General features: G+C 44.2%; 1 protein-coding gene across 2 annotated transcripts in view; it reads right to left on the reverse strand.

The window, feature by feature from the left end:
- The window catches only part of LOC311038856 (disks large-associated protein 1-like), a gene marked incomplete at its 5' end in the record, with an annotated part of 67875 nt that extends 42931 nt beyond the window's left edge, over positions 1 to 24944 (reverse strand). Inside the window, 4 exons of one of the 2 annotated variants that reach the window (XM_084048465.1) lie at positions 7453 to 7726; positions 12201 to 12378; positions 21360 to 21592; positions 24033 to 24944. In XM_084048465.1, the coding sequence (XP_083904591.1) occupies positions 7453 to 7726; positions 12201 to 12378; positions 21360 to 21592; positions 24033 to 24944 (1597 nt within the window). Of the gene's footprint in view, positions 1 to 7452; positions 7727 to 12200; positions 12379 to 21359; positions 21593 to 23879 lie in introns of both variants that reach the window. The other variant, XM_084048464.1, reaches the window with a different exon arrangement.
- Between the last annotated feature and the right edge of the window lie 1684 nt (positions 24945 to 26628).

Below are 26628 nucleotides of genomic sequence, written 5' to 3' on the forward strand. Positions count from 1 at the left end.
CAATCAGAGGACTGGTCATCTGATTGGCTCAAATCATCTAAGCATAGCTTGCAAAAATGCAAATGAAAAAATGCAATGTAAAGATAATTCAAGATATATTTTCGTGAATGGAGATGACAAACAGAGGACAGCTTCCTGTCTCGGATTCGTAGTTCCAGACTCTATATAGCATTCGGAGATTGTGGAATAGTTGTCTGGCTATGCAAGACTAGTACAGGGGGGACGCCAAATCTTTGTGTGATAGGACCATTTGTTTTTACATCAACCACTTGAACCCTAGCATCCCCATTCTGGGGAAACATTAGCCGAAAATAGCCGATCTACAATCTAGCTGGCCGATATACACATTTAACACGAGTCCAACATATTTATAGAAAAGATCATGTGTAAACAAGCAAACAAAAAAAAACATTATTTTACATAACACTGATGATAGTGCTGTCAAATAAGTCAATGAAGCTACAGTATCTATGGAATCTATGAAAAAGTGTAATCTTGTGAAGAACCACTGGTCTACACAACAAGGGATTAATGTGGGTACCTTAATATCAACGGTACTCTAAGTGAATATTGATAAACTCACTCACTTCAAGGTGACAGACATACAGTACAGTACTGATAGACAGATGGAGAAACAGATCTGTGTTTTTGTGGGTCTCAGTAGTACAAAGAGTGTTTCTAGCCTGTTCCCAACAGCACTTCAGCTGACGAATGGTCTTCATTATCTGTCCCCTCCTCAGGGGAAGGCTCTCTGAAAGTCCCCCTTTATGGATCAATATTAGCTACCACTACACAATGGAAATTACCAAGCACTACACAATGGCACACTCTAATGAAACAGGCTTTACTATTCCTTTTGGCTGACGCATCATCAATAGGTGTGTGAGGCTGACAGACTCATCAACAGATGTGAGACATGGTAATGGGTCTGGGATGCTTCATATTCACACCGGGCGGCCACGTTCCGTCGCTGAAAATGAATCCGGTGCGGAAGTTCTCATTAATGGCCCATAAAGGTGGCACTAATTCCCGCTAATTCCCCTCCTGCGGTTGCAGAACACATTTCATCCCGTCAAAGCCAACGGAAATATGACTCGGCTTTGGTTTTATTCCCTTAGTAAACCTTTTCATAAAGTCTTTATGTTTTCAATCGCAGTTTTCAAGTCTTCTTTCAGCATATCACAGCATGATACTTATAAAGAATTCTACTGGTTCTACCGAAAATGGGTGTGAAGTCTTGTCCCCTTAGTCCATTATTTGTTACAGTCTATGATTCACACTCACTCTCCTAGAGGGTATTGTATTGAGCTGTTGGAGCAGGAAGTCCTTCCGTAGCTTTGAAGCAAATCCTACAAGTCACTAAAAGAACGTCAATGTCAATGATGGACCCTTTCAAACTCATGCAAACGCCGCTTTGCCATCCTCTCAATTGGCAGTTGAATACTCTTAATTAGCTAACATTGACCTCAGTGTCTGCCAGGTTTGGGCGAACAAAAAAGGGTGAAGATTTAATGGGCATAACTACATGAGAGGAGAGAAGAAAGGAAAGTGGAAATGTTAGTGACTCAATGTTATAAGTGCCTATCGTCACTGTTGGGCAAAAACCCTGTCCTCCAACCAAACTGATACTTTCCAGGAAAAAGAACCTGTGTTCAAATGGATCCAATGCAGTTATTATTTAGTCCATCTGAAAAGGCTTTCCCAGGGACCCCCAGAAGAGAAGATTTGTGTTAAACATTCTCAAAATCATAGCAGATTATAGCTAAAATAGGCAGCAGATGTACAAGCTCGCAGCGTGGCACGAAGTGACACGCTGTGAACTTGTACATCTGCTATGTGAACTTGTACATCTGCCAACGTATAAATGGATAAAGTGGTTAGATTGATTGTGATGCTATATTAACTCATTTTGCTAGGAACCCCCTCAAGGACCCCAGGGGGTCCCCGGACCCCACTTTGAGAATGACTTAACATTTTCACAAATAACGAAAATAGCCGATCTACAATCCCACAAGGCGTTGTAGATCGGCTATTTTAGCTACTTTTGAACGACGAGGGCACTAATTTACGAAAAAATATAAAAAGTTGAAATATGGACATTCTGCCTGACTGCAACGATATAATGTTCAGCGCTGAATGCCAGCATCACTCAGCATCAATACGGCATACATTAACTGATGGTTTATATACCAGGGGTATCAACTAGATTAGGCAGGGGGCCACAATTGTGAAATTACTTGAAGTTGGGGGCCACACGAAAAAAAAGAAGAAAAAAAAGGAAAACGAACACCGTCAAAATATACTTAAGTACTAAAATAAAAAAGTACGCATTATGCACAATATTCCTTTTCACAAGTTTCCAAATGTATAAAATCCTTTGAAAATAGCAGAGCTACAAGTTCTTGCAGAGCTTGTGGATAGGCTATTTTCAAATAGCCATGGCTGAAGTGGTTAATGTTTACAAAGTAACTAGTAACTAAAGTTTAAAAATAATTATAGTGGAGTAAAAGTACAATATTTTCCTTTGAGATGTAGTGGAGTAGAAGTAAAATGATTGAACATTGGAAGTACTTGAAAAATACCTCACAATTGTAAAGTACTTGTGTAAATGTACTTAGTTACTTTACACCACTGGAAACTTTATACTTTGACATGTATGAGGCTGTGTCATTCGGCATTCGAAAAGGTTACATGGCGCCTTTCCGACATGTCGCCTTTCCGACGTTAACGAACCCTATACCTAACCCTCACCCTAACCCTAACCGCACGCGGAAGCCACTAGTCGGAGTGGCGAGATGTCGGGATGGAAGACGGTTACCTTCGAAAATACATTTTCAACAAAACAGCAGCAGGGCGAGCACACAGTGGTATGACTAAGTACAATTTAGGCCTAATGGTGCAAATGGTGCTAATAGACGACAGGGTACTCGAGAGGGCAAAAACAAGAACTGATCAGACAAATCCTAGCTTTCCAGACCCCTTATCCACTTGAAAAAGGTATTTCACCATTTTAGAGCACATCCGCAGTCATAATGGGGACATAGTGAAAGGTATACTTGGGTTGGGTTGCTTTGACATTTTTGGGCCTTTTTACCTCTGGCTTTAAAAAAAAAAAAAAACAGATTTTAAGTTGCTTGATTTGGTATTTAGATATTTGGGTATTATTTCCTATACAAACCCATTGTAACAAACTCTATTTAAACCATGTTAGATTCATTGAAAACACCCGTCCTTGGTTCTGGTGACTGATATCGGCCTTCTAATGCGTGAGGGGGCCATGTTTTTACCAGGTGCTCGAAGAGCCCTGGTCTACAAACCGTGTCAGTAGACTTTCGACACCTAAGCACTCAGGGGTCGACACCTAAGTCTCATTGGCTGTCCTGGCTGTCCATCACACTTCTCTCCCCTTTTAAGCCAATGGGGAGACGAACATGTAATGGACACGTTAGTCAACGAATTAGACGAGACGAAAATGTTAGGGCGGGACGAATGGAGAAGAGATCCAATCAGAATTACTCTTTTTGAGGGACTAGTTGGGAAGGGAACCAATCAGAACGATCCTCATTGTTAGTTAGGTCTATCCACCCGGAAGCACACCATAGGGGCCAGCATGGACGAACATCACAACAAGGCAACGCACGGAGTTACACGACACAGGAGGAGGGTTAGCCTAAATGCTAGCGTGCTTCATTAGACCTAGTTTGGCTATTAAGTTATTATTTGGTCATGTTCACAATGACTTCAATCTTAGCTATTGTTGGGAAGACCCGTGTGGTGTCACAAAATGTTGCCACCACTTATATAGAAAACATTACAGCCTTAATCTGCGACGCTAATGTTGCCAGGTTTGGCGAGAGAAACAAGCAATCCAACAGACAAAAATAAATAAATAATTCGCGGTAAAATATTTGTTTTACCGCGAATATTTTACAAATCCATGGGACACGACCATTTCGCATGGCCACATCCTACTTCATCCTACTTTATAAACGATAAAATCCACGTAGAAATAGTCTTAGAAAGACGATACAAATGACAATAATGATACATGGGAGCCGCCAGACCGAATTCTTTGGGTAACGACTTTGCGTGTAACACACACACACACACACACACACACACACACACACACACACACACACACACAAGGGCCGTCTGTTGCAGCAGCAGCAGCACAGCCCCTCCCCTCCCCACTGTTACGCTACACAGAGAGAGAACGTGTTAAAACGACTTGGACAGACCACTGTCTGGAATAATAACTGATTATCCTACCTACAGGTCTACTAGCCTACTAACCTATGTTGCTATTGTCATCTTAAATTGACCAGCCAAAGTAAAATCGACGATTTTAGAGTGTTCTCCAAATTGCTTGTAGATCAGAGTGATGTGGTGGCTGCTTTTAACGCATGTTGCCAATCAGCTGTGTAACATTAGCAGGTTAACGATGGCTCGTTGAGCCTATGCATTTGACCCTGATTTGACCACAAAGGCAATCAAAAGCACTAATTAATGGCAGCTGTAAGTAACCGCTTGTCTATCGTCTGTGTCTTGTGTATGTTTAATAGCCAACTGAATGTTTTCTGTAGCCTAGAGATATGTCAAGTAATTCCCTGAAGAGGGTAGACCCTCTCCCTCATGCTAAACTTAAAGTGACTTAAAAGGTTCCACTTCTCCTCAAAAAGACAACTTTATTTTCCTTTCTCAATGACAAGCTTAATATTATTATAGCATTTTGCCTATGTGCAACAACTGCAAGCCAATGTTCATAGGCATTGTCAGTATTTGTCTTCATTATTTCTTGAATTCCTATTTCTTTAGTTGCCAATATTTCCACTGTAAGCCAGTGTTTTCAGTCTTTTATTGCTACACAATAAATAGTACAAACACATTTTACATTCATAAATAATACAAAATAAAATAATAATGATTAAAAAATGATTAAATGTATTCTATTGGTCAAAAGTATGTTAAATCCACCTGTTGCCCACTACTAGTATTTCTTACCATAAGGTGTGCTAATACTACAGAATCATATAGATTTGAAAAAAAATATTTATGATTTTTTAATATATGTATATATATATTTGTATTCTCGGTATCGGTCTTGAGAAGCAGGAACGGGTCCGCACTGAACCCCCCCCCCCCTGCCCCCCCGTTGACAAAACCGTCCCGGGGGGCACTGAACCGGGTCCAAGCACTGGGCACCACGTAGGGTGTGAATTTGTGCCACTCATAAAATGTCCCTGGGACCCATCTAAAAGACCACCCTTGGGTCCCAGCGCCCATTACCTAGCAACATCACTGGGTGTCACAAAATGTTGCCACCACTTATATAAAAAACATTACAGCGTTAATCTGCGACGCTAAATGTTGCCAGGTTTGGCGAGAGAAACAAGCAATCCAAAAAACAAGTAATCAGGTCTATGAACAGATTGGGCCCAAAAAAGCCTGCCACATGCGGCTTTATTATGACTTTGGTCATTCTTGTTATATTGCAGTATTGGTACTTTTACTTAAGTAGAGAATTTGAGTACTTTTTCCACCACTGCTTATTTGGGCTTGCTTTCAAGATTCTTTTTGAAAATAGCTGATGTAATTGGCCTCAAGTGGTCGCGTTGTGAGCTTGTAGATCTGCTATTTTCACAGATTTAGTACTTTTACTTTTGGTACTTTCAGTACATTTTGATGCCAATACTTTTGTACTATTAAGTTATTATTTGGCCATGTTCACACTGACCTCAATCTTCGCCATTGTTGGGAAGACCCGTGTGGTGTCAAAAAATGTTGCCACCACTTACATAAAAAACATTCTAGCGTTTATTGTCGCAGATTCAATGTTGCCAGGTTTGGCGAGAGAAACAAGCAATCCCAAAAACAAGTAATCAGGTCTATGAAACACACACACACACACACACACACACACACACACACACACACACACACACACACACACACACACACACACACACACACACACACACACACACACACACACACACACAGAGCACCTGGTAGGATATGACTTCAAGTCATTTCTTTCTTCTTTCAATAACATTTTTCATGTATTTTTTATAATGTTTAAAAAAAAAATGCAGATGGGATTTTGAATGAGAAAAAAACACTTCTGTGACCCACGGGTCTGACGTCAGGACTTCTCTATGTTAATAGGGACGTCACGCCAGGTTGAAAGTTATTACAGGAGTGCACAGGAGGCTGTGTGGGTGGGTCGGGTATTCATCATACTGTATGTGAGCCAGAAACTGGGTCAGATGAATCACAATGTGGAGGGTTTCAGTCAGCCCGGGCAGAGTGAAACTCACTCCCTGGCCAGCCAAACCTGACCATGATTGTTTCTGCCGTGTGCAACCGACAAAACTATAAAGAAAAAACACTGTGTGGGATCGGCTACAGACACTTAAACAGCCTGCGGGAGTGTCCATGTATTACTCATTAATATGATTCCATGCTGCTGTTGGACACGCTGTGTATAATGCATGACTTACACACATTGCACATCTATTATACATCTTCCCTATGTGCGTGCTCACATACTGTATGCATCTGTAATGCAGGAGTACACACTGTACACAGTACACGCCTGTGGGTATGTGTGTACGAGTATTTATGTGTGTGTGTGTGTGTGTGTGTGTGTGTGTGTGTGTCTGTCTGTCTGTCTGTCTGTCTGTCTGTCTGTCTGTCTGTCTGTCTGTCTGTCTGTCTGTCTGTCTGTCTGTCTGTCTGTCTGTCTGTCTGTCTGTCTGTCTGTCTGTCTGTCTGTCTGTGTGTGTGTGTGTGTGTGTGTGTGTGTGTGTGTGTGTGTGTGTGTGTGTGTGTGTGTGTGTGTCTGTGTGTGTGTGTGTGTGTGTGTGTGTGTGTGTGTGTGTGTGTGTGCGTACTAATTATAATATGCAAGTATAATAGAACTTGAGAACTTTAGTTTTCTGGTAAAAAAAAAGAAGAAGTAAGGTTTAGGGGTTGGGGTTGGATTTATGCCTGATTTATACTTAATTGCGCGCCAGTGTCACGCACTGAAAATGGCAGATCTACAAGGTCCCATTGCGTTGCAGTGTGACGCTTTGCAAGCTTGCAGATCGGCTATTTTCAGTCATAGGGTTAGAAATGGCAAGCATTTCTTCTCTGTCGGGTGGAAACATGTCCAAAACTGTTACTTTTCAGGATTCAAATTCAAAAGCATCAAAAGTAGCAGATCTACAAGCTCAAAACGCAGCGATTTGCATTTTGAGCTTGTGGATCTGCTACTTTTGCTACTTTGGTGTGACGCTGTAGTATGATCAAGAAGGGCATTCATTTACGAAAAAACACAAAAAATGTAAACATGGAGATAAGAAGTGTCTGCCCGACAGCATAAAAAGCGCTGTCCTAGATTGTTGATGTCCTCACACGTATATAATAATAATACAAACGTGTGTAAACTCTATATTGTCCACTGACCTGTGCTGCTCTGGATGGTCCTGACCGTGGTGGTCGAACGAGGGGGTGAGATGGCCCTCATCAAGGTGCCGGCCAGCACCATGGCGCCGCCGAGCCCGTCCTCCTCGTCCTGGGAGCAGCCCTTCTCGATGGCCCGCACGTAGCTGTGGCTCCGCATGCGGAAGCAGCTGCCCGGCATGGGCAGGTCCAGGGCGTCCACCGCCTGCGACTCCATCTCGCTGAACACCGCCTCGCACACCGCCTCGATCTGCCCGTTCACCTCCACCTCGCTCACCTGCAGGGCCCGGGGAGGGAGGGAGGGAGGTTAGCCCACAACTAGAGGTGAAACAGACCATCGAAGTAATCGATTTAATCAATTGTTTTAAAGGAGACACACCATGAATTTAAAAAAAATATTTGATATTTAATATCATATGGTGTATGTCCCTCAAACCATTTTCAAAAGGTTTGAGCCTAAATCAACACTCAGATATACTCATCCCAAGTCAATTCTCTCAGGCTTATAAAGCACTTTCAGCTGCAATACCAAAACGTCCTGTTGGGCAGAGGGGTGCTACTGAGCAATTCTAAATACTCAGAATACATCAAAATACATGGGCAGAAAGTTTGGTGATGTAAGCAAACTTGCCATTCTGAGATGGCCTGTTCAGACACGCCCATTTTGAAAATCTCTGAAATGAGAATGAATGACTGAATGTTAAAAAAAAATATTTTTTGGGGTACAAGAGACACTGGGGAGCCCAAAAATCATGGTGTCTCCCCTTTAATAAAAAAAACGATTTTTGGGGGAAAAGTTGATCGTATGTATTTTCTTAATATTTTTTTTTTAACGCAACAGTATGGATAAATATGATTTAAAATGGGGATATTATCATTTACACGCTTCAGGTCTTGGGTGACGTCTCCGGCTGTCTATGTGAGCTTCAATAACCATTTAGGGACTTGGGTTAGATTTGTCTGGGGTAGGACTGAGGTTGACTGCTGGCGGTAGGCTTCTGTGCACTGTATTTTTGTTTTTTCCTTTGTTGTTGTCTTTAAGTTTTCTTTTTTTTGTTCATTTGTATGATGTGTATGGTATGTCTTGTCTTGTTATAATCGTTAGTAATGTAGTTATTGGATTAAGAATGTTTTTGTGATGTCTATTGTATGTCTTGTCTAAAAAAATGTTTGCATCATTTGTTGAAGTAAATTCTCTGTTTGTTTGTCTACAAAAGAAAATAAAGTACAAATCATAAAAAAAAAAATATTTTTTTTACGCTGCACTATGTAATTTTCCTCTTCTACCCTGGATATGAACTCGGTTTCCTGCGCAAGTGCTGATTTTTTTTTTGTTTTACCATTGAGCTAATAGAGCCTGCCTCCTTGCTCAGGGGATACATTTAATCTTGACCATCAGGTAAAAATTTGAGTCAGATCCTGTGTCTAGGTGAGACATGACCTTTGACACGATCTAAATGTCTAAATGTTTGGTATGTCCAACTTTTATTCTAACTCTTGCGAGACTAAACTAATTGAATCGCATTATGTGACATTATGACAAATATCTAAACTGACTGGACTGCTAAAATTACACTTGATTGTGATTAAGTTGCATAACGAGTCTGGACGGAGCTTAGCGGTACGGACGGCTGGAACAATGGTGAGTTAATATGTAGCCAGTTTCATGTTATGAACATAACTGACAGGCTGCTGTGCCAATCTTTCTATTAATTAAGTCAGTGCAGGCTTAATGCAAGGGCTTTAGATGCTGCCATGCAGGGCACCATCCTTGGGGGGGGGGGGGCACCAAACGGCAGAGCAAAAGTGAAAGAAGACTCAACCATCGCCACAAGGGCACCGAAGTTTTGAAGCAATGGCTGCTGAATGAGTGCTAAAACGTTGATCACGTGTCCGTGATTCGGCAATTTTCCGCGTTGCAACCGGTGCACCGAAACTGGTTGTAGCACCGGGCACCACGAAGGGTTAATCCGCCTCAGTATACAGTAGCTATTGATAATTAATTATTTGTACACTGTGTGCTATGTACTGACGCCCGAAATAATCTAAATAACCTTTAGTGAACTTTAGATATAGTTAATATTTTGAGGGCAAAAATTATAATTAATTAATCAATTCATTAAATGTCACATTTGCCCCCAGGTTGGACAGGAATTTGGGCGCCTGCTAACAACAACACTACATCTATAAGACAGTGTGGTCTTGAGAGATTAGTGGCTACATAACTGATTAATTCACAGGTGAAACTCAGGTGAGTGTCACTGCTAAAACCTCAGGGGAACTGGAGTGTGACTAGAGGAAATGTAAATACAACCACTGCGCCAACTGGGTTATTTTCTTCAGTGAAATTGGGCAAGTTTCCATCCAGGGCCTATGAAAGGACAACAAGTCTGGGATAATAATAATGATAATTGCTCAGATTCACAGTATATAGCACTTTTCTAAGTACCCAAAGTCGCTTTACATAAAAGAAAAGGAAGTAAACTTTATTAAAAAAAACTAAAACACATTAACTGTGTTACAGAATTGCATGGTGGAAGGAGGTTATATTGGTGGGTGAGTGGGGAGGTGGGAGATTGGGTTGTATGAGAGAATTGTGACTAGAGGGTAGCTAGAGTTTAAACGATACCACCAGTGTTTTTTTTTCTTCTTTAGATTCCATTCCATCCATCTATGTCAAATCGTGGACAAGTGAAAAAAGAAAAGCAATATAGTCACTGAAACTCAGTCCCACCAGGCTAAAAACCTAGGTGTCATCATAGATTCTAATTTTATTTTTGATGCCCACAAAAGGAATGTGACCAAATCGTCATTCTATCAATTTAAAAGAATATTGCCAGTGCGTCTGTTTCTCTCCCATGCCAATAAAGTGCATGCTTTTATCAATAGTAGTCTAGACTATTTTTTAAATTCAATTCTATTGTATTTTGTATTGTTTAATTATTATTATTTTATTATTAGTTTATGTTCTTTTTTGACCTGCTTTTATTTCCATCTCTAGAGATGCATCTGATGTATGAACATTTGATTGACGACTTGAATATTTGTACACACTGGCAAGCAGTAAGATATAAGACAGTTCTCTACATCCAATTCTAGCAATGCTAACTCATTTCATGCCCATGTGGACTTCAATATATTATTGGTAAACAGTAGTTCCCAAACTTCTTTTCAGATCTACAATAGGCTGGAAACCGACGAATCTGGAATCTGGAAAAAATTGCTATTAGTCTGGCCATGCCAGGCTAGATCTACAAGCTCACAGCGATGTGTAGTGAACGTGTATTGGCTATTTTAGCAACTTTTGTGCAACACCGTCATAGAACGGAATATAAAATAGGGCATTCATTTAATAATTTATGAATAAACAAAATATAAAATATGGGAGATAAATGTTTCTGCTTTACAGCGACGATGCGGAAAGTCTTTTACAGGCTGAGTATAAACTGATTTTATTTTTAATCTCAAAACTCTACACCCTACTACAGGCCCGAATGAGGAGACCAAATTGCTTTAACCTTGTATCTCCATATTTCAACTTTTTTCCCCCGTAAATTAACACCCTAGTTCTATTCATCATACAAAGAGTGTTGCACTAAAGTAGTGAAAATAGCCGATCTACAAGCTCACAACGGGTCACTGCGGCTATTTTCACAAAAATTAATAGTTAAAAGATTATAATAAAAAAGTAACGGTTTTGGACATACAAGGTTTCCACCCGACAGCAATTAATGTGACAAAGAAAATCAAAATCATTTGTACACAAATGTTTGTGTAGCTTTTAAGGCCAATTCAATTGGGTCCAATGATATGACTCCTCGTTATGTGTGGGTGCATAAACACTCACTATGCATGTGGATAATGGGACCATGGGGCTGCACATCCTACCGTCTAATTAGCCTTTCTGAATAAGCCTGTAATCAGCCTAGCTCAAGAAAGATACTTACACAAATATCGGAAGGTGGTTGGACTTAATAAGCTATTGATACGCAGAGTGTGCAAGGTTTGCAATTTCAATTGGCCAATAAATAAAATTATCACCGGCCACATTGGTCGCCTGCCTTGCTCCACGATATTATTATAATTCTTAGTACAATTATTATTATTAGGTTATTTGGATATTAAATAAAGTAATACACCATTACACTACCTAAACTTTCAACAATTAAAATAATATTTAAAGCAAACATTTATGAGCAAACATTGACTGGCGAATCATCAGTGTTTTTTTCTTCCGACAGCCAGCTGCCTTGCCTTCCTGCACAGCTCCTCGTAATAAACACAACACACAGATACACACACACACACACACACACACACAGACCAAGGCCAGGCTACTAAATGTGAATGAGGTTTTGGGGCGGACTTTATACTTGATTTTATTACATTAGTAAACACTTGTTTATGATGTTTTCAATCACTAGTTTAAAGTCTTTTTTAAATCATCATGATATGCGTTTAGTAAATTATGGTCCCATAAATGTTTTAATTAATTATAAAGTAGGTATGTTTCTAGGGTTTCTACTGGTTCTACCGAGTGAAGACCCGTCCTCGCAGCGGCAGACCTTTATGCAATATTAACACATTTTGCTGGAGATCCCCTGGAACCCACACAAGGACCCCCAGGGGTCGGTCCATCCGCAGACCCCACTTTGAGAAACCACAGCCTGTGTAGGGGATAATGCGGGGCGGGGAGATGTCGTGTAGGGGTCTGACAACAGTGTGGCGCGGGCCTCCGAGGGTCCACCAACCTGGCTGATGGTGCTCATGGCTCTCATGTAGCTCTCGTTCCGCGAGCGGAATTTTGGCGAGGCCAGCAGCCCTGCTGGGTCCAAGCTGTCCAGACTCCTATTGATGGAAACCTCGCTCACCGCCCGCAGGTAACTGTGGCTCCGGATCTGCAGCTTGGGAGAGTGCTCTGTGGAGATCCTGTCACAAGAGAGAGAGAGAGAGAGAGAGAGAGACATGAGATAAGATAAAATGACCTTTATTGGTCCCAGCGAGAGGAAAGTCAGCCGCCAAAGGCAGGTCAGCAGTTTAAGGATGACTTCAGCCATTTTCAACCTATCTTCATATAATTGGTCCTCACTAATACTCATTATAATATGTTGCCATTTTTGTCTACTCCGTCTATGTCTCAGAGGAGGGCTGTAGACAGTTCAGAAACCCGCCTACCAGTGACATCATCGATGGTGAATCCAAGCTAATAGAAACGGCAGGCTCTCTATTCCTGGAAAGTTAGCACGCTATAATGGAAGCCATTGTCTTGCGTTAATACAAATAAAAATAAAAATAAATAATCATGTCCCTGGGAGGCGGGTTTCTGAAGTGAAAATATCCGACGTATTGTGAGCGTGTAGATCGGCTATTTTCACTAGTTTAGCTTGACACTCTTGTATGACAAAGTAGGGCATTAAATGACAAAAAAACATAAGACATTTGGAGATACAAGGTTTCTGCCTGACAGCGACGATTATACACTGTCGTGTATAACAGTATACACAACAGTGTACGCCCTCTACAAAGCTTGCATTATGCAGGACAAAAGAAATGAAAGAGAGAGAGATAGAGAGAGAGATAGAGAGAGAGACCACAAACGCACACACACACACACACACACACACACACACACACACACACACACACACACACACACACACACACACACACACACACACACACACACACACACACACACACACACACACACACACACACACACACACACACACACACACACACACACGCACAGGTGCTGAGTGTATACGCCCCCTCATCTGCAGGTGAAAGCTAATGAGATACCTATTCATCTTCTTTGCAGAGAGAGCAGAACGTTTGTGTGTGTGTGTGTGTGTGCGTGCGTGCGTGCGTGCGTGCGTGCGTGCGTGCGTGCGTGCGTGCGTGCGTGCGTGCGTGCGTGCGTGCGTGCGTGCGTGCGTGCGTGCGTGCGTGCGTGCGTGCGTGCGTGCGTGTGCGTGTGCGTGTGCGTGTGTGTGGCATGCATGTGATGTGAATGCAAGCAAAACATTTAATTAATCAGGGTAAGCCTAACATCAAAAGGCTGACTTGCTTTCCTTTTCTCCGTGAACTCGGTGGCCCTGCTACACTAACAGCCGAGGGTACGGAGAACAGACAGTAGGAGAAGAGCACGGTTACAACCAATTCTACTCTGTTCTATTCTTAACATGAACATGAACTAAATGTCCAATAACATCCCTTTTTATTCCCCCAAGCCATGTCCAAAATGCGAACACAGACAGAGCGCAAAAGCGGTGAGCCGCACACGCTTTGCAGACAGGCACAGACGCACGCCCGCACACACACACACACACACACATACAGGCATACACGCACACACACACACACACACGCACGCACACACACGCACACACGCACGCGCGTCTCTTATATGACTCTATCCCTTCAGGTCCAGTTTGCCTTAATTATGCATGTTCTCCTTAAAATAGAGCGCGGCGCAGCAAAGCGAGCCAGATTACTCATTCTTGGATGTTGGATAACGGACAGAGTCAGGGGTTGGGTGAAAGGAAAAAGGGGACCGGGTACAAGATTGGCGTGCAAGATCGGATGTACTGAGACAGGAACGGGGAAGTACAGACAGTTTGTGACAGACTGTACATGTCACAAACTAGTCCATTTGAGAATCCGTCTCAGCAAAAAGCACAAAACGCGGCTCTAGGCTCTAGGCTACTGAATATGGAAGGGAGTCTTATCAAAGCTATCAAAGAAAAAAAGGTTCTGCCTCTCTGCTTACTCAGCTCTGCACAACTTCATCCTTGCTGGAACATTTTCTTTCATTTTAACACAGTTTTTTTTTTTAATATGAGGGTGTTTTTTTTCTTTGTTGCCATGAGGTATCTCATAGTGGCCCTCGAATTTCATTTCTCGTGTTTATCAACCGGCGGGTGGGAACTGGTAAAATGAGGTTGTAGAAATGTTCTGACAGGGTCTGCTACATTCTGCCGTCTGGTATTCTGACTGATGACGCACCTGCAGGCAGAGGTGCAAAGTAACCAAGTGCATTTACTCAAGTACTGTACTTATTTACAGCTTTGAGGTACTTTTAACGTACTTGAGTATTTCAAATGTTTTCAATAATTTTGTACTCTACTCTCCACTACAATTGTTTGACAGCTTTAGTTACAAGTTACTTTCTGTTATTATTACAAAACACACATTAACCCATGGGTATTCAACAGGGGGTCTGCGACCCCTAGGGGGTCCTCAGAGTCATTGCAGGGGGGGCTAGCAATTTATTGTTTGACAGTAAAGTTTACTAAAATTTTCCAATTATTTAAATATGCCTGAATCCAGTATATCAAAGCAAAAGGGTAAAAAAAGCTTTTAATTTACACAACACAAAAGCGGACCAATAGCGCTTAAAGGCTGTGGCTTCGACCAGAAGTGCTGAATTAGTGCTGAATTGTCAGATGTTATAGACTCGTCATGAAAATGATGAAAGCTGTGAATATTGTCAAGAGTCTCTTCTCTACTGTCTGTGCTGTGCTCAGTCGCGTAACGAGGCAACAGTAGGCCCCGACGCGAGGTGGTCACAGCGGGCGCTCATGAACGCGCGAAAATGTTGCGGTTATTAGTAGTTTCTGATACTTTTTTCGCGGGTTTGTGATGGATTTCGGGTATGTAAACAACGGTTTTGTAACAACTACTTAACAATTACAATGTTAAGGGCCCACCCAGGTTTATTTTTTAATTCATAATTCTTTTTTTTATATATATATTTTTTTCCTGGGTGGGGATGGGCCCCTAACGTCATGGGCCCCAACGCAACCGCGTTGTCTGCGTGACGGTAGTGACGCCCCTGGCTGTGCTGCTGCAAGAGAAGAACACTCTGCTCAATACTTCACCATTCTGAGGTTCGATGGCGTTGTGCAAGTGTACACTGTACAGTGGCATTTCTGGCCATTCAGGCACCCTGGGCATGATGGCGAGAACGAACACATGCTGTGTGGAGAGTGGTCTGTCCAAAAGGCGTAGAAGGAGCACTTTCTGTTTTGAAAATCGCTTTCAATATAAAATTGGAACTTTTTTAAGCCATCAGGAAAACCAGAGCCATGCAGGCGCATGCTTTTAAAATGTCACAACAAACATACCCCTATACTTTTCACAGGAGGAAACCACATTCACAGTACCCAATTTCAACAGTGGGTGTATTCGAATCTCCTAACTTAATGACTAACCTTGCAGTCTGCGAAAATGGTGACAGAGGTGTGACGCACACGTGGACATAGATACATCTACCCAGCTGTGATCACCCTGTTGCTCAACTCTGCTGCATGCGAAAGGCTCGTCATCTTGTCAATAGAAATAAAAAATACCTCCGTGACCCCAGGGGATAACGGAGTGACGTCAGGACTTCGATACCCTATGGAGATCATCCATGATCAGCACAAAAACTAAGCTGAGGTATATTTAATAGCAATGTCCTTGGGGTTCTCCTGTGTGGGACAGAGTCATGGAAAGTGACACAGACCATCTGTCACGAGCTAGACGTATTCCAGACAAGATGCCTCAGGAGAGTACTGAGGATATTTTGGCCCACGACAGTCTCAAACGAAAGCCGAGAACCCTCTGTCAAATGTGATCAGGTTCAGACGGTGGATGTGGATTGGACATGTGTGCCGAATGGACCCAAGTGCCATCCTAAGGGTAGCCGAGGCAGACCCAAAGAGACATGGAGACGATCTGTAGAGAAAGAAATGAAAGAGCCTGGATGGACCTGGGGCATCATGGACCTGGGGCAGCAGTAATGTTAAATATTAATACCAATCAAATATGATAGAAGGGATTCTAATATGCCTTCTTATATATTAAATATTTACTGTTGTGGGGAGCTGGGGTGCGGTGGTCCTTTCCAAATATGCTAGTGGTCTAGAGCTGAAAAAAGATTGAGAATCACTGCTCTATGGCTGTGGTTCTCAAATGTTTTTGTGTCAAGGACCCAAAATTTGTCCGTATATGATTCTGAAATGGACATTCTCCGTATTTGGGGGGTGCCCGCTGGCCTAGCAGTCCAGGCGCATACCACATACGCTGGTAATCCAGCTTGACAGCGTGTCATGGGTTCGACTCCCGATCCTGACGACCTTTGCTGTGTGTCACCCCCCCCCCCCCCCCTCTCTCCCCGTTTCCTGTCAGCCTACTGTCCTGTCAAATAGAGGCATAAAAGCCCCCAAAAATATATTTAAAAAAATAAATAGGTATTTGATGCAAACAATTATTTTTGTACTGTGACTTAAGTAAGTACTTTTAACATACCGGTAGTATTTCTACATTGTGGTATTGCTACTTTTACTTCTTAAATCAGAGTACTTCTTCCACCACTGCTTTCACCATTCTCCCCTGGCCGACTGTAGAGATGGAAGGAGGAAGAGGAAGAGGGATGGAGAAAGTGATTACTGCAACCCATTATCCAGGACGCCAGTTCCCGTCGAGAAATAAAAAATAAGAAAACTTGATAAGATCTGGGACAGAAATAAATCAGTTTGTGTGCAGCAGAGAAAGATGGTTAGTGAGCGGGGAGAAGGGATGGTGTGTTCTCCCATGATTTCTTTGTGAGTGGAATAATCCCAGCCATTTGAAGACATGCTTTATCTGTTCACTGCGTGATTTGAAAAGGAATTAAGTTAGCTTTGGGTTCAAGTACTATCTCACAAGACCTCTCAAAACAGGAATTCACAACAACTCAGGGTTTCCGTTAGCCAGTATTTACCGGCCATTGACCGATAACATTTTTAATTGGCCGTTAATTATAAAGATCACCGGCCACCGTGGCCGACTGGGAAAATGCTGTTATTAGGCTATTTTATCATTAAGCCTATTATTAATATTATTATTTGGATAAAGTAACACAACATTGCATGATTGCAATACGTAGTTTACACGGATGGACACACGGATGGACACACGGACGGATGGACAGATAAACCAACCAATTTAGACATCCATAGAACCCTGCAACTATTCGATGAATATGAACATAGCTTTTATTGCATAAGACTGTGAAAAGAATGTCTGGTGAGGCCTGGTAATGATTCAGTAATTAATTAATCATTCAAATCAAATGACCTGGTATAGGACATTTCCTTAAAGCAAAAATATTAGCGCTGAATAGTGTGATACTGTGGATCATTTAAACCCAGTATCTATGTGATGCAAAACAAGGCACATGATAATTGAATCATATCATCAAGTGTGAAACATTGCTTTGCTCTTTATCATCTACAAGCAGCACTGCAGTTGTGTTTGTTCATCACGTTGTATCAGATGATGATGATGGTGATGTTCCCCAGAACAAATTAAAGTCATTAGTAGGCCCCAAGCTGTGCCACTTGATCTGTGCGTGCGTGTGTACGTGCATGCGTACTATGTAGAAACACTGATGTTCGCCTCATGCCTCTTTATGAATGATGAAAGTGATTTTTTACCAGCTCTGCACTGTGAAGACTTCATCAGCATATGTTTATACATGCACATATGGATGCTTGGTTGGATATGGAGTTGGGGAAACTGACGTTGGGGGGTGGGGGCGATGTGTATGTGTGCGTGCGTGCATGCTACACGGTGATAAAGACTGAAACATACTCCATGAATGTATGCTAAAAAGCAAGCTTCAAGCTATGCAAGATCAATTTCATGCATCATTGCATTCAGTAATATGCGTTGCAACGAGGTTTTCTGTAGCAGGCAACAACGGAATGAAGCTGTCTGCTTGGATTTGAGTTCTCTTCTCGTCAGTCCGCCAGTCCGTCCGTCTGTGAGCAGATTTTGTCCAAACGTCACGCAAATCGGTACACAGTATCTCTATAGTCATTTCAATCAACGAAATAGGTCTTTCAGATTTTTCACATTCCATCCTGATTGGCTAAGAATGGCTTCCAAAGTTTGCAGGAGTGCTCCGTTTTGAACAAAATGCCTCAAATCATGAACACAGCGTGCAATTTCCATGAAATGTTGCACTTACATTCCCACTAGGCCGAGGAAGAAATGCCACTTGAAACTTTTCAAATCAGCCTCATCGTGGTGCTTGAACAGGCCGATTCGTGTTTTTACCTATAACTGATCTGCACCGATCTGAGTAAAACGTTGTATCTGAGTAAAACGTTGTATGTGCACTCCCTAGAGGCCACGAAAAAAAACCTTTGCCCTGCATTTTTCACATCTGCCTTTTATAGCGCCACCAGATTTCTTTTTATATTACTCCTTGACATTTTATCCAAATTTCACGCAAATCGGTAGACATGATCTCTATAGTCATGTGATCAAGACGGATCTGTTAGATTTTTCATATTCCATCCTGATTGGCTAAGATTGATATCTAAAGTTTGCACGCACATTTGCACTACGTTGAGGAACAAATGCCACCCTTTGAACATTGCGGCCCTATTATAGTGCCACCAGGAGGCAGATTTTTGCAAAACCTTTTTTACTCCAACAAATGTTGTCTAAACATCATGCAAATCGGTACATATTATCACTTTAGTCAAGTGATCAGGATGGATCCGTCGGATCCGTCCGATCCGTCCAATTTTTCACATTCCAGCCTGATAGGCAAATTTCGAACATTACTGGCCCACACTAACCTACCTGACCTGGCAGAGACCTGTGCTCTTTTTCTAGTTCAGCAATGTTTTTAACGCCCACAAACCCTCGCATACCTATTCTGGGCCGAAGATTCAGTAGCAGATCTACAAATGCACAACACATCATGAGCTTGTAGATCAGCTATTTTTGGCAGAGAGATTTGGTATTGATGGGGAAAAGGTTGTGTTTAAGTAAATTCCCTTGGGGGAATACATTATCTTTAATAAGGTCTCTAAATCACACTTATTGCGCATCAAACGAAAGCGAACAAAGCTGATTCTGCCAATATACTGTAGCATATTAAATAACAGAGTCCTGGTATGTCACTTTTTCCCACCTACTATGTCACATACTGGTGGTGGCACTTGTGTTACCCCGATATTGGTGATATATAGACTGCTGTTGTGATCTTTCCTCAAGGGTAAAATTGTATGAATACAGCCATTTCACTTGTCCAAAATGCATGCCAGGACACCGGCTACTTCGTCTCACCTGACAGTAAGGGGTTTCACAGCGAGAGTGTAACGCATGTGGAGGAACATGCCATTCTTCCCAGTTCCGTGCCCTGTTGAATAGGCACCCTGACCTGCTAGTTCAGCGATAGAGATCACCCTGCCCTGCCAGCTTCCCATCTGTGAACACAGTCAATTGTGTTGGTTGGAGCGGCCAGCCAAGCCGGAGGCACCGTTGAGGAATCAAACCCCATTCTCCACGAAGGTGGGCAGGGAACTTAACTCCTGCGCCACACAACCCCATCCGCCCGCCCCTGAGGTGCCATCTATTTTTCTTTATCATGCGGTAGAGCACTGAATGTTTTGGCCTGAGTGGAGAGATACAGAGGCCGACTGTGAAGATAGCAGTGTTTATCTGAGGTGTACACAGGGAACAGGTAATTAAAACTGGGCCACTGAGAGTCGGGTATTGACACACAAACAGAAAGGTGCAACGTGATCACACATTACTCCCCCTCCCTGTCTCTCTCTCTCTCTCCATCTGCCTCGTCCTCTCTAATTCACTCACTCTGGCTGTTCCTGCGCAGCAAAATCAACCACGTCAACCCTAGAGTGCCTATTATGCTATTCTGGGATGAACATTCGCCGAGAATAGCAGATCTACAAGCTCATTGATCGGCTATTTTCACCGAAGACATTTAGTGGAGAGCGGAAAACATAGACCAGTGAGCCCCTAGTAGCTATAGAGCCCTGGAGGATTCAAGTGGTTCATTAATAAATTAACTACTTAAACCCCAGCATCGGTATTGTGGGGAAAGCTTTCGCTGAAAATAGCAGATCGACAAGCTCACAGCGTGACGTGAAGTGGTTAATCTCTGATAGTGTGACACACACTTTCTCTTTATCTGTTACTCTCTCTCACATTATCTTTCCCCCTGTCTCCCTCGCGGTTTCTATCATTTCTTTCTTGCACTCTGGCGCTGTATCTTTCTGTTTGTTTCAGTCAAGCAGCATGTCTGCATAATATGCAAGCTGAACACGCAGCAAGATCTGGAGTGTTCATTACGCGTCACGCGCTCTCTTGAACTTCACGTAAATGAGCCGAAAAGGTTAAAGGGATTCTAGGCAACATTAAGCCTAAATTTAAAATAAATAAATATATATATATATATTTTGCATTTTTTCCCCTCTATCAGCCACTATAAATGATGCTGGGGTGTTTTCCTGCATTGAAACACAGTCCTCTTTCTGAAATCCGTATTTTCCCAACTGTTTATGTTCGTCCGGGGCGTAAATTAACGCACGCATGTGCGCGTCCGTGTCCGTGTGAACTTTTTACTTTCGGTTTTAAAACGCTCTCAAACTTCGTTTTTGAGGCACAGAATTTACTTTTAAGATAGCGTTTGGATAGAATTTAGTTGTTTAACTTCATATATGTGGTCAATTTATCATGAAAGAGCCTATTTAAAAAAAAAAATTCAGAGAACCAGCAGAATAAAGCAACCTATTTTCGGCATGGCCCCTTCAGAAGTCCCCTTAGCTCTATGGAAGTCCCTCCTGCGGCACCCCCTGGTGGTCGGGGAAAGAACTGCTGGAGGCGCGGTGTTTGTTTATCTCTGACTCGCCGTCAATGCCTTTAACACGCGCATGAGAGCTTGCACCTTATTCAGATACACATGTACAGAAAGACACACACGCAAGCACACGTGCACACCACACGCACAAACAAACGCACAGCATTTGGGACCTGGAATTTCATAAGGCATGAAGGGTTAGGAGTTAGGAAGCTCACGCACACAGACACTTACAGTACATCATAAATAGGATAACATTACTCACTGGAGGGTGGTCATCTCGGTGAGGGACGGCTGGGTAGCCTTCAGGTAGCTGGCCCGCCGTGCTTGGACCTTGGGCGAGGGTTTGGGGCTGCAGTCTGAGTCCCCACTGTCCTCGTCCGCCATGGCCTTGATGTAGCTGCCGCTGCGCATCCTCCGACAGGGGATCTCGTCGTCTTTCCCCAGCGGGGAGAAAGCGCTCCACTCATCCTGGGGCACCTGTAGAGATGGGGAGGACTGAATTAAAACATGCTGAACAACGACACTGGAAGGGATAAGGAGATACTTTCAAAACAACTTACTCGAGAAAACATGCAGACACAAAAGAGTCCAAAGAAGGATGTCTTCCCTATCCTTAAATATCCCTCTGACAAAGCAACCAAAAACACACCTACCGGCTCACCATCCATCCAGTGACATTTTACCCATCATGCTGTGAAAGATCAGTGATCGACAGTAACGTAATTCGTAGGAGGAAAACCGCAATGACCGTACCATAAGCGTGCATGCACCGAAGGCCTCCGCGTGTCTTTCCTGTGACGCATGTGGCATATCAAATGCAGCCAGATAAATTGTTTAGACAAAACGTTGCAGCACTGTGGGGCCCCCCGGTCCACTTTTCTGACTTTTCACACACTTCCAATGAATGTGTAAAAAAAAAAAAAAAAAAGGAACCAAGGCTATCTCGGAGTTCTCGTCTAAGTGAGCGCGAGAGACAGAGACAGAGAGAGGGGGGGTGGGGGGGAGTAAAAGTGCTAGCAAAACAAAGAAGGTTTTGTTCAGTGGGAAACACTGTGTCCCAACGTGAGTGGCTTTTAGGGCACCAGCTCTGAGGTGAAAGAAGAAAAGAGATACAGTGTGAGAGAAATAAAGAGAGAGAGAGAGAGAGAGAGAGAGAGAGAGAGAGAGAGAGAGAGAGAGAGAGTGAGAGTGAGAGTGGGAGGGAGAGTGAGAGTGAGAGTGAGAGTGAAGAGAGAGAGAGAGAGAGATCAACAGACAGACAGACAGACAGACAGACAGACAGACAGAGAGACTGAATAAATGAATGATGCGTGAGAGTCATTGGGCAGGAAGTGGTAGCTAGGGAAACCAAGCCACACGGACCTTTATGTCAACCAGAACCACCAGTGACAGACAGTGTGTGATTGTCTGCGGACATAGACACGGTCCCGTAGTGACATCAACATCTGCACAGAACTGAGGAAAGTCGGTGCATTTGAATGGGACACAGAATTCCGCAGGATGACCCCAGCATTCTAGCGGCGTGGTGCGGAGTCTTTCAAGATGCTCGACACATTTTTCAACCTCCGACCTTTACCGAGGTGCAGGAGAGAGGGGGCTTAATGCTCGATTTAAACATGCAAGGCTTAAGGGTATATGCATATGTGTGGAAGTGTTTACATGGGGGCGTCATCACGTGAGTATTGTGCACATGTATTGTATGTGCATGTGAAGGTAATTAAACAGGACATGAAATCCCATCTCATTTTAAAGAACCATAAAAGCCTCAGGAAACTCTTATGCAAAGAAAGCCAGTTTCTCCCGGCTGAGAAAACGTGTGGCCATGCATGCACAACATCCCTCCTTCATCTGCCACCTCGGTCTGCCAAGCTGTTAAAAATGCGTGGCCACAGAGACCACCCCGCCTCCCCTCGTGCTCTCTGTCGGTCCCCTGTATGCGAACACGTGTACACTTTCCTCTGTCTCTGCGTCACCCCTTTCTGTCTCATCCATCTCTCTCCTCGGGGCTCATATTTGCAGCGCATGTGGTCGTGAGAGGATGCATCAGACTGAACGTCTTCCTCTTTTATCTTCTTCCAGGGAAGGGGGAGGGGAGGAGGGCATATAGGGAGGCAAGGGGGTACCATGGGAGCTCAAGGAATATGTGATATTCTCTCCGAATACTGTTGGCTTATTATACCCTCAGGCTTCCTCTGGTCTCCCAGCAGCATCCACCTCTAGTTCTGCTGGATAGACGCATGCATACAGTACATCGAGACAGAAAGACACATGCGCACACATGCATGCATGCATGCTCACACTCAGGGCATTAGTAGCTATACTGCTGCAACCACATAAAAGCCTACAGAAAGATGCTGCACTGGCATGTCCATATCTAGGCTTTGAAGACAGATCAGAGCTGCACAGTGGAGTAACTATTTTGGCACTGCTGTATCTGTTCTAAGAAAAATGCAGGCTTAATGCAGAGCATTTCTCTTGTGCCAGACAAGCGTGCACGCCAGACATAGTGAAATCAGCTTAGCATATGCTAACTGCGGAGTACAGAGGCTAACTGTGGAATGCAGAACATCCTTCACTTTCGACTACTGCATATACAGTACAATAATATAGTACAGTGGTATAGCAGTACCAACACATCTACGTTTATGCACATGCAAAGTACACAGACACTGAGGAACAGTGATAACATGCAATAACGGAGAACTTGCAGGCAAGCAGGAGCGACCGGGACCCATCACAGCACTACAGATATGAGGTTAAGAGGAGCGGTTGGGTGTCCTACCTGTAGGAAGTGGCAGGTGCGTCCCTGCTCAGCTTTCACTAATGCTTTATCTAGGTTGACCTTCTGGTAGACCTCCCTGGCTCTGCTCACCGTCAGAGTGGACGACCACGAGCTCTTCTTCAGCTGCAGCTGCTGCCCGTCCAGCGCCCTCACCAGCGGCAGCCCCCCGGATCCGCCTCCGCCCGCGGAGCACGTCGAGCACTTCACGTCGTTGTTGCTGCGCGACGTCTTGAGCGTGTGGGCGCTGATGGTGTTGTAGGACTCCATGAAGTACTGCGACTGCGACTTGTCCGGGTGGCGCCCCATGGTCATCACCCCCGACGGCGCTTGGTGGTGGTGGTGGTAGTTGCAAAACTCCCGGTCCAGCATGTCGTCCGAGCTCCAATAGCCCGAGATGGCCGTGCGCATCTTGGGCTCCGACTTGGAGCGGTCTTTGCTCTTGCCCCGCTTGCTGAGTTTCAAGGTCCCCGAGGACGACGGGGGGTCGTCGGGGCTGGCCTTGCCCCCGTTCACCCTCCCGCCGTTGCCCGTCCCGGGCCCCGAGGGCCCTTCCAGGGAGTGGGACTTGGTGAAGAGCTTCTGGACCGAGTGGACCAGGTGTCGGATGCGTCCCGGGCTGTCGCTGCGCTGGTGCTCCGTGGCCGTGCGCTTGTACTGTAACGTGTGGTAGCCGTCGCGCTGCACCGGCGCCTGCCGCTCAAACTGCGCCAGGAGGTTGGTGGGGATGTGGTTGTTGTTATTCCCGCCACTGCCTACTCCACCGCCTCCTTTGCTGCCCCCCGGTGGCCCGCCGGTGTAGGGCACTATGGCGCTGCACTCCTCCTTCAGCTCGTGGTGGGTGCTGCAGTGTCTGCGGGGGAAGGTGCAACTGGCCAGGTCGGGGTAAGGGCTGCATTCGGACTGGAAGGAGCTGCGCTGGGCATAGTAGGGGTGGTCTGCCGGGTGCGTGTCTCCGGGGTTGAGGAAGTACGGCCGGCGGTCCGGGTGCCCCAGGGTCATGGAGGAGGGGTCGCAGGTCACCGTGTGGTGGTGGCTGCGGCTACCGGAAAGGCCTTTCATGGTCATTGCGGACGGGCTGATGCACACATCCAGCTGCTAATGAGGGAGTTCTGCATGGAGAGAGACAGACAGAAAAGACAATTATAAATACTTTGCATTTGCATATACAGTCGCAGCACAGTGCATCTCAAGACTTTTTTGGCAGCTGCTCTGTGGATGTGGAAGCGTCTTGATGCTGACAGTAGTTGTGCCCGTTCCTCTGTTTTCTTTTGTCCTTCAAAACTCCAAAAGAATGTTCTCTAAATATAGCACAAACTTGGCATTCGTTCCCTGACATCCAGATCAATTCTCAAGCTTCGCTTCTCAGTTTGCATCAGAAGATTAGAGTACAAAAGAAAAGCATGGGGGAAAAAAAGCATGGGATCTTAGGGAACTGAGAGTAACAAAGGAAGAAGTGGAAACCGGAGAACCTCTCATCTATTTCCAACTCAAGTGTACGCTATATTTATCCATGAGTAGTGTTGGCAAAGAAGCATTGATTTGATGAAAAAAAAGTAATTTAACAGTACATGAATTGGCGAGGAGACATATATCTCTGCGGTCTAAAGCTGCAGATTTTGCGCCTGACTATCCAATGCCTGAAGCCTCATTCTTATAGAACCAACACTTAAATACAATCCGGTCCAGTCACAATACAGAGGAAGCAACAGATAAGGCAGTGCAATTTATAGTTTTAGTCCATGCTGGCGCAGACACACACACACATGCACACGCACGCGCACACACACACACACACACACGCACACACGCACGCACGCACAGATGATCACATTCTGGTGCTGCAGAATCCCTCTATCCCCCTAGTGTTCCTCTTAAGGGCAGACTAATTGGCCAGTAAAATCCAATCCGACAGCTTCTGGGCCAAGCAAGGCAACCGGCAATAAACGACCTTTCCCTTCCGCGGTGACACGAAAACAATGGCATCCATCAGAGCCCCTTTAACGGCCGTCCCTGTGCCCCGTCCGGGGCTGCTGTGGCTGGCTAGCTGCTTAACCCTCACTGTTCTCCGTTGGACTGGAGGTAAAGCTAACGAGACAATAACTAGAGCCCCATGCAACCCGGGTGCTCGCGTTCTGACAACACCGGGGCCAATTCAACACAGGGAATTCATTACCGTGATGTATAAAGTGCTACCAAAGGCCAGTGCGGTGAATACAGGAAAAGAGTGAAGAAAAAGGGGAGCAAGGGGGGGGGGGGGGGGGTGACTGGCGTCATAATGAGAAGAAACAAGGGAGAGAGAGCAAAGGAGCGAAATAACATGAAAATCTATTTGTTACATAGCGGGGAGGACAACATGGGCAAAACACATTGCGGGGGCACACGTGTGTCTGAACGCATTTGAGTGAAAGTCGGGAATAAATAGATGCACTGGCAAATATATTCATGACATTTCCCTATCTACGGAAATCCGCGGGGTCCAATCCCCCCGCCTGGGAGAGAATTAGGCCTGTTTGTCATAGCATTGTGTCCCGTATTGTGAGACTGCAAATGAAATCTGTTACTGCCAATCCCCAACCCAGCACATTGTGCACAAGAGAGAATGTAGTGCATGAAAAGATACGCACGGAAATGCGCACAGGCACACGCGCACGCACGCATTTAAAAACTGGACCATGTCCAGCTAAAGGTATTCATTGCAGTCAATTGACAGAGATTCTCTTCTCTTGGCCACTGAAGCGCAGAATGTGAC

The sequence above is a fragment of the Gymnoscopelus microlampas genome (genome assembly GCF_963454915.1).
Source record: "Gymnoscopelus microlampas genome assembly, chromosome: 22".
In the NCBI taxonomy this organism is placed as follows: Eukaryota; Metazoa; Chordata; class Actinopteri; order Myctophiformes; family Myctophidae; genus Gymnoscopelus; species Gymnoscopelus microlampas.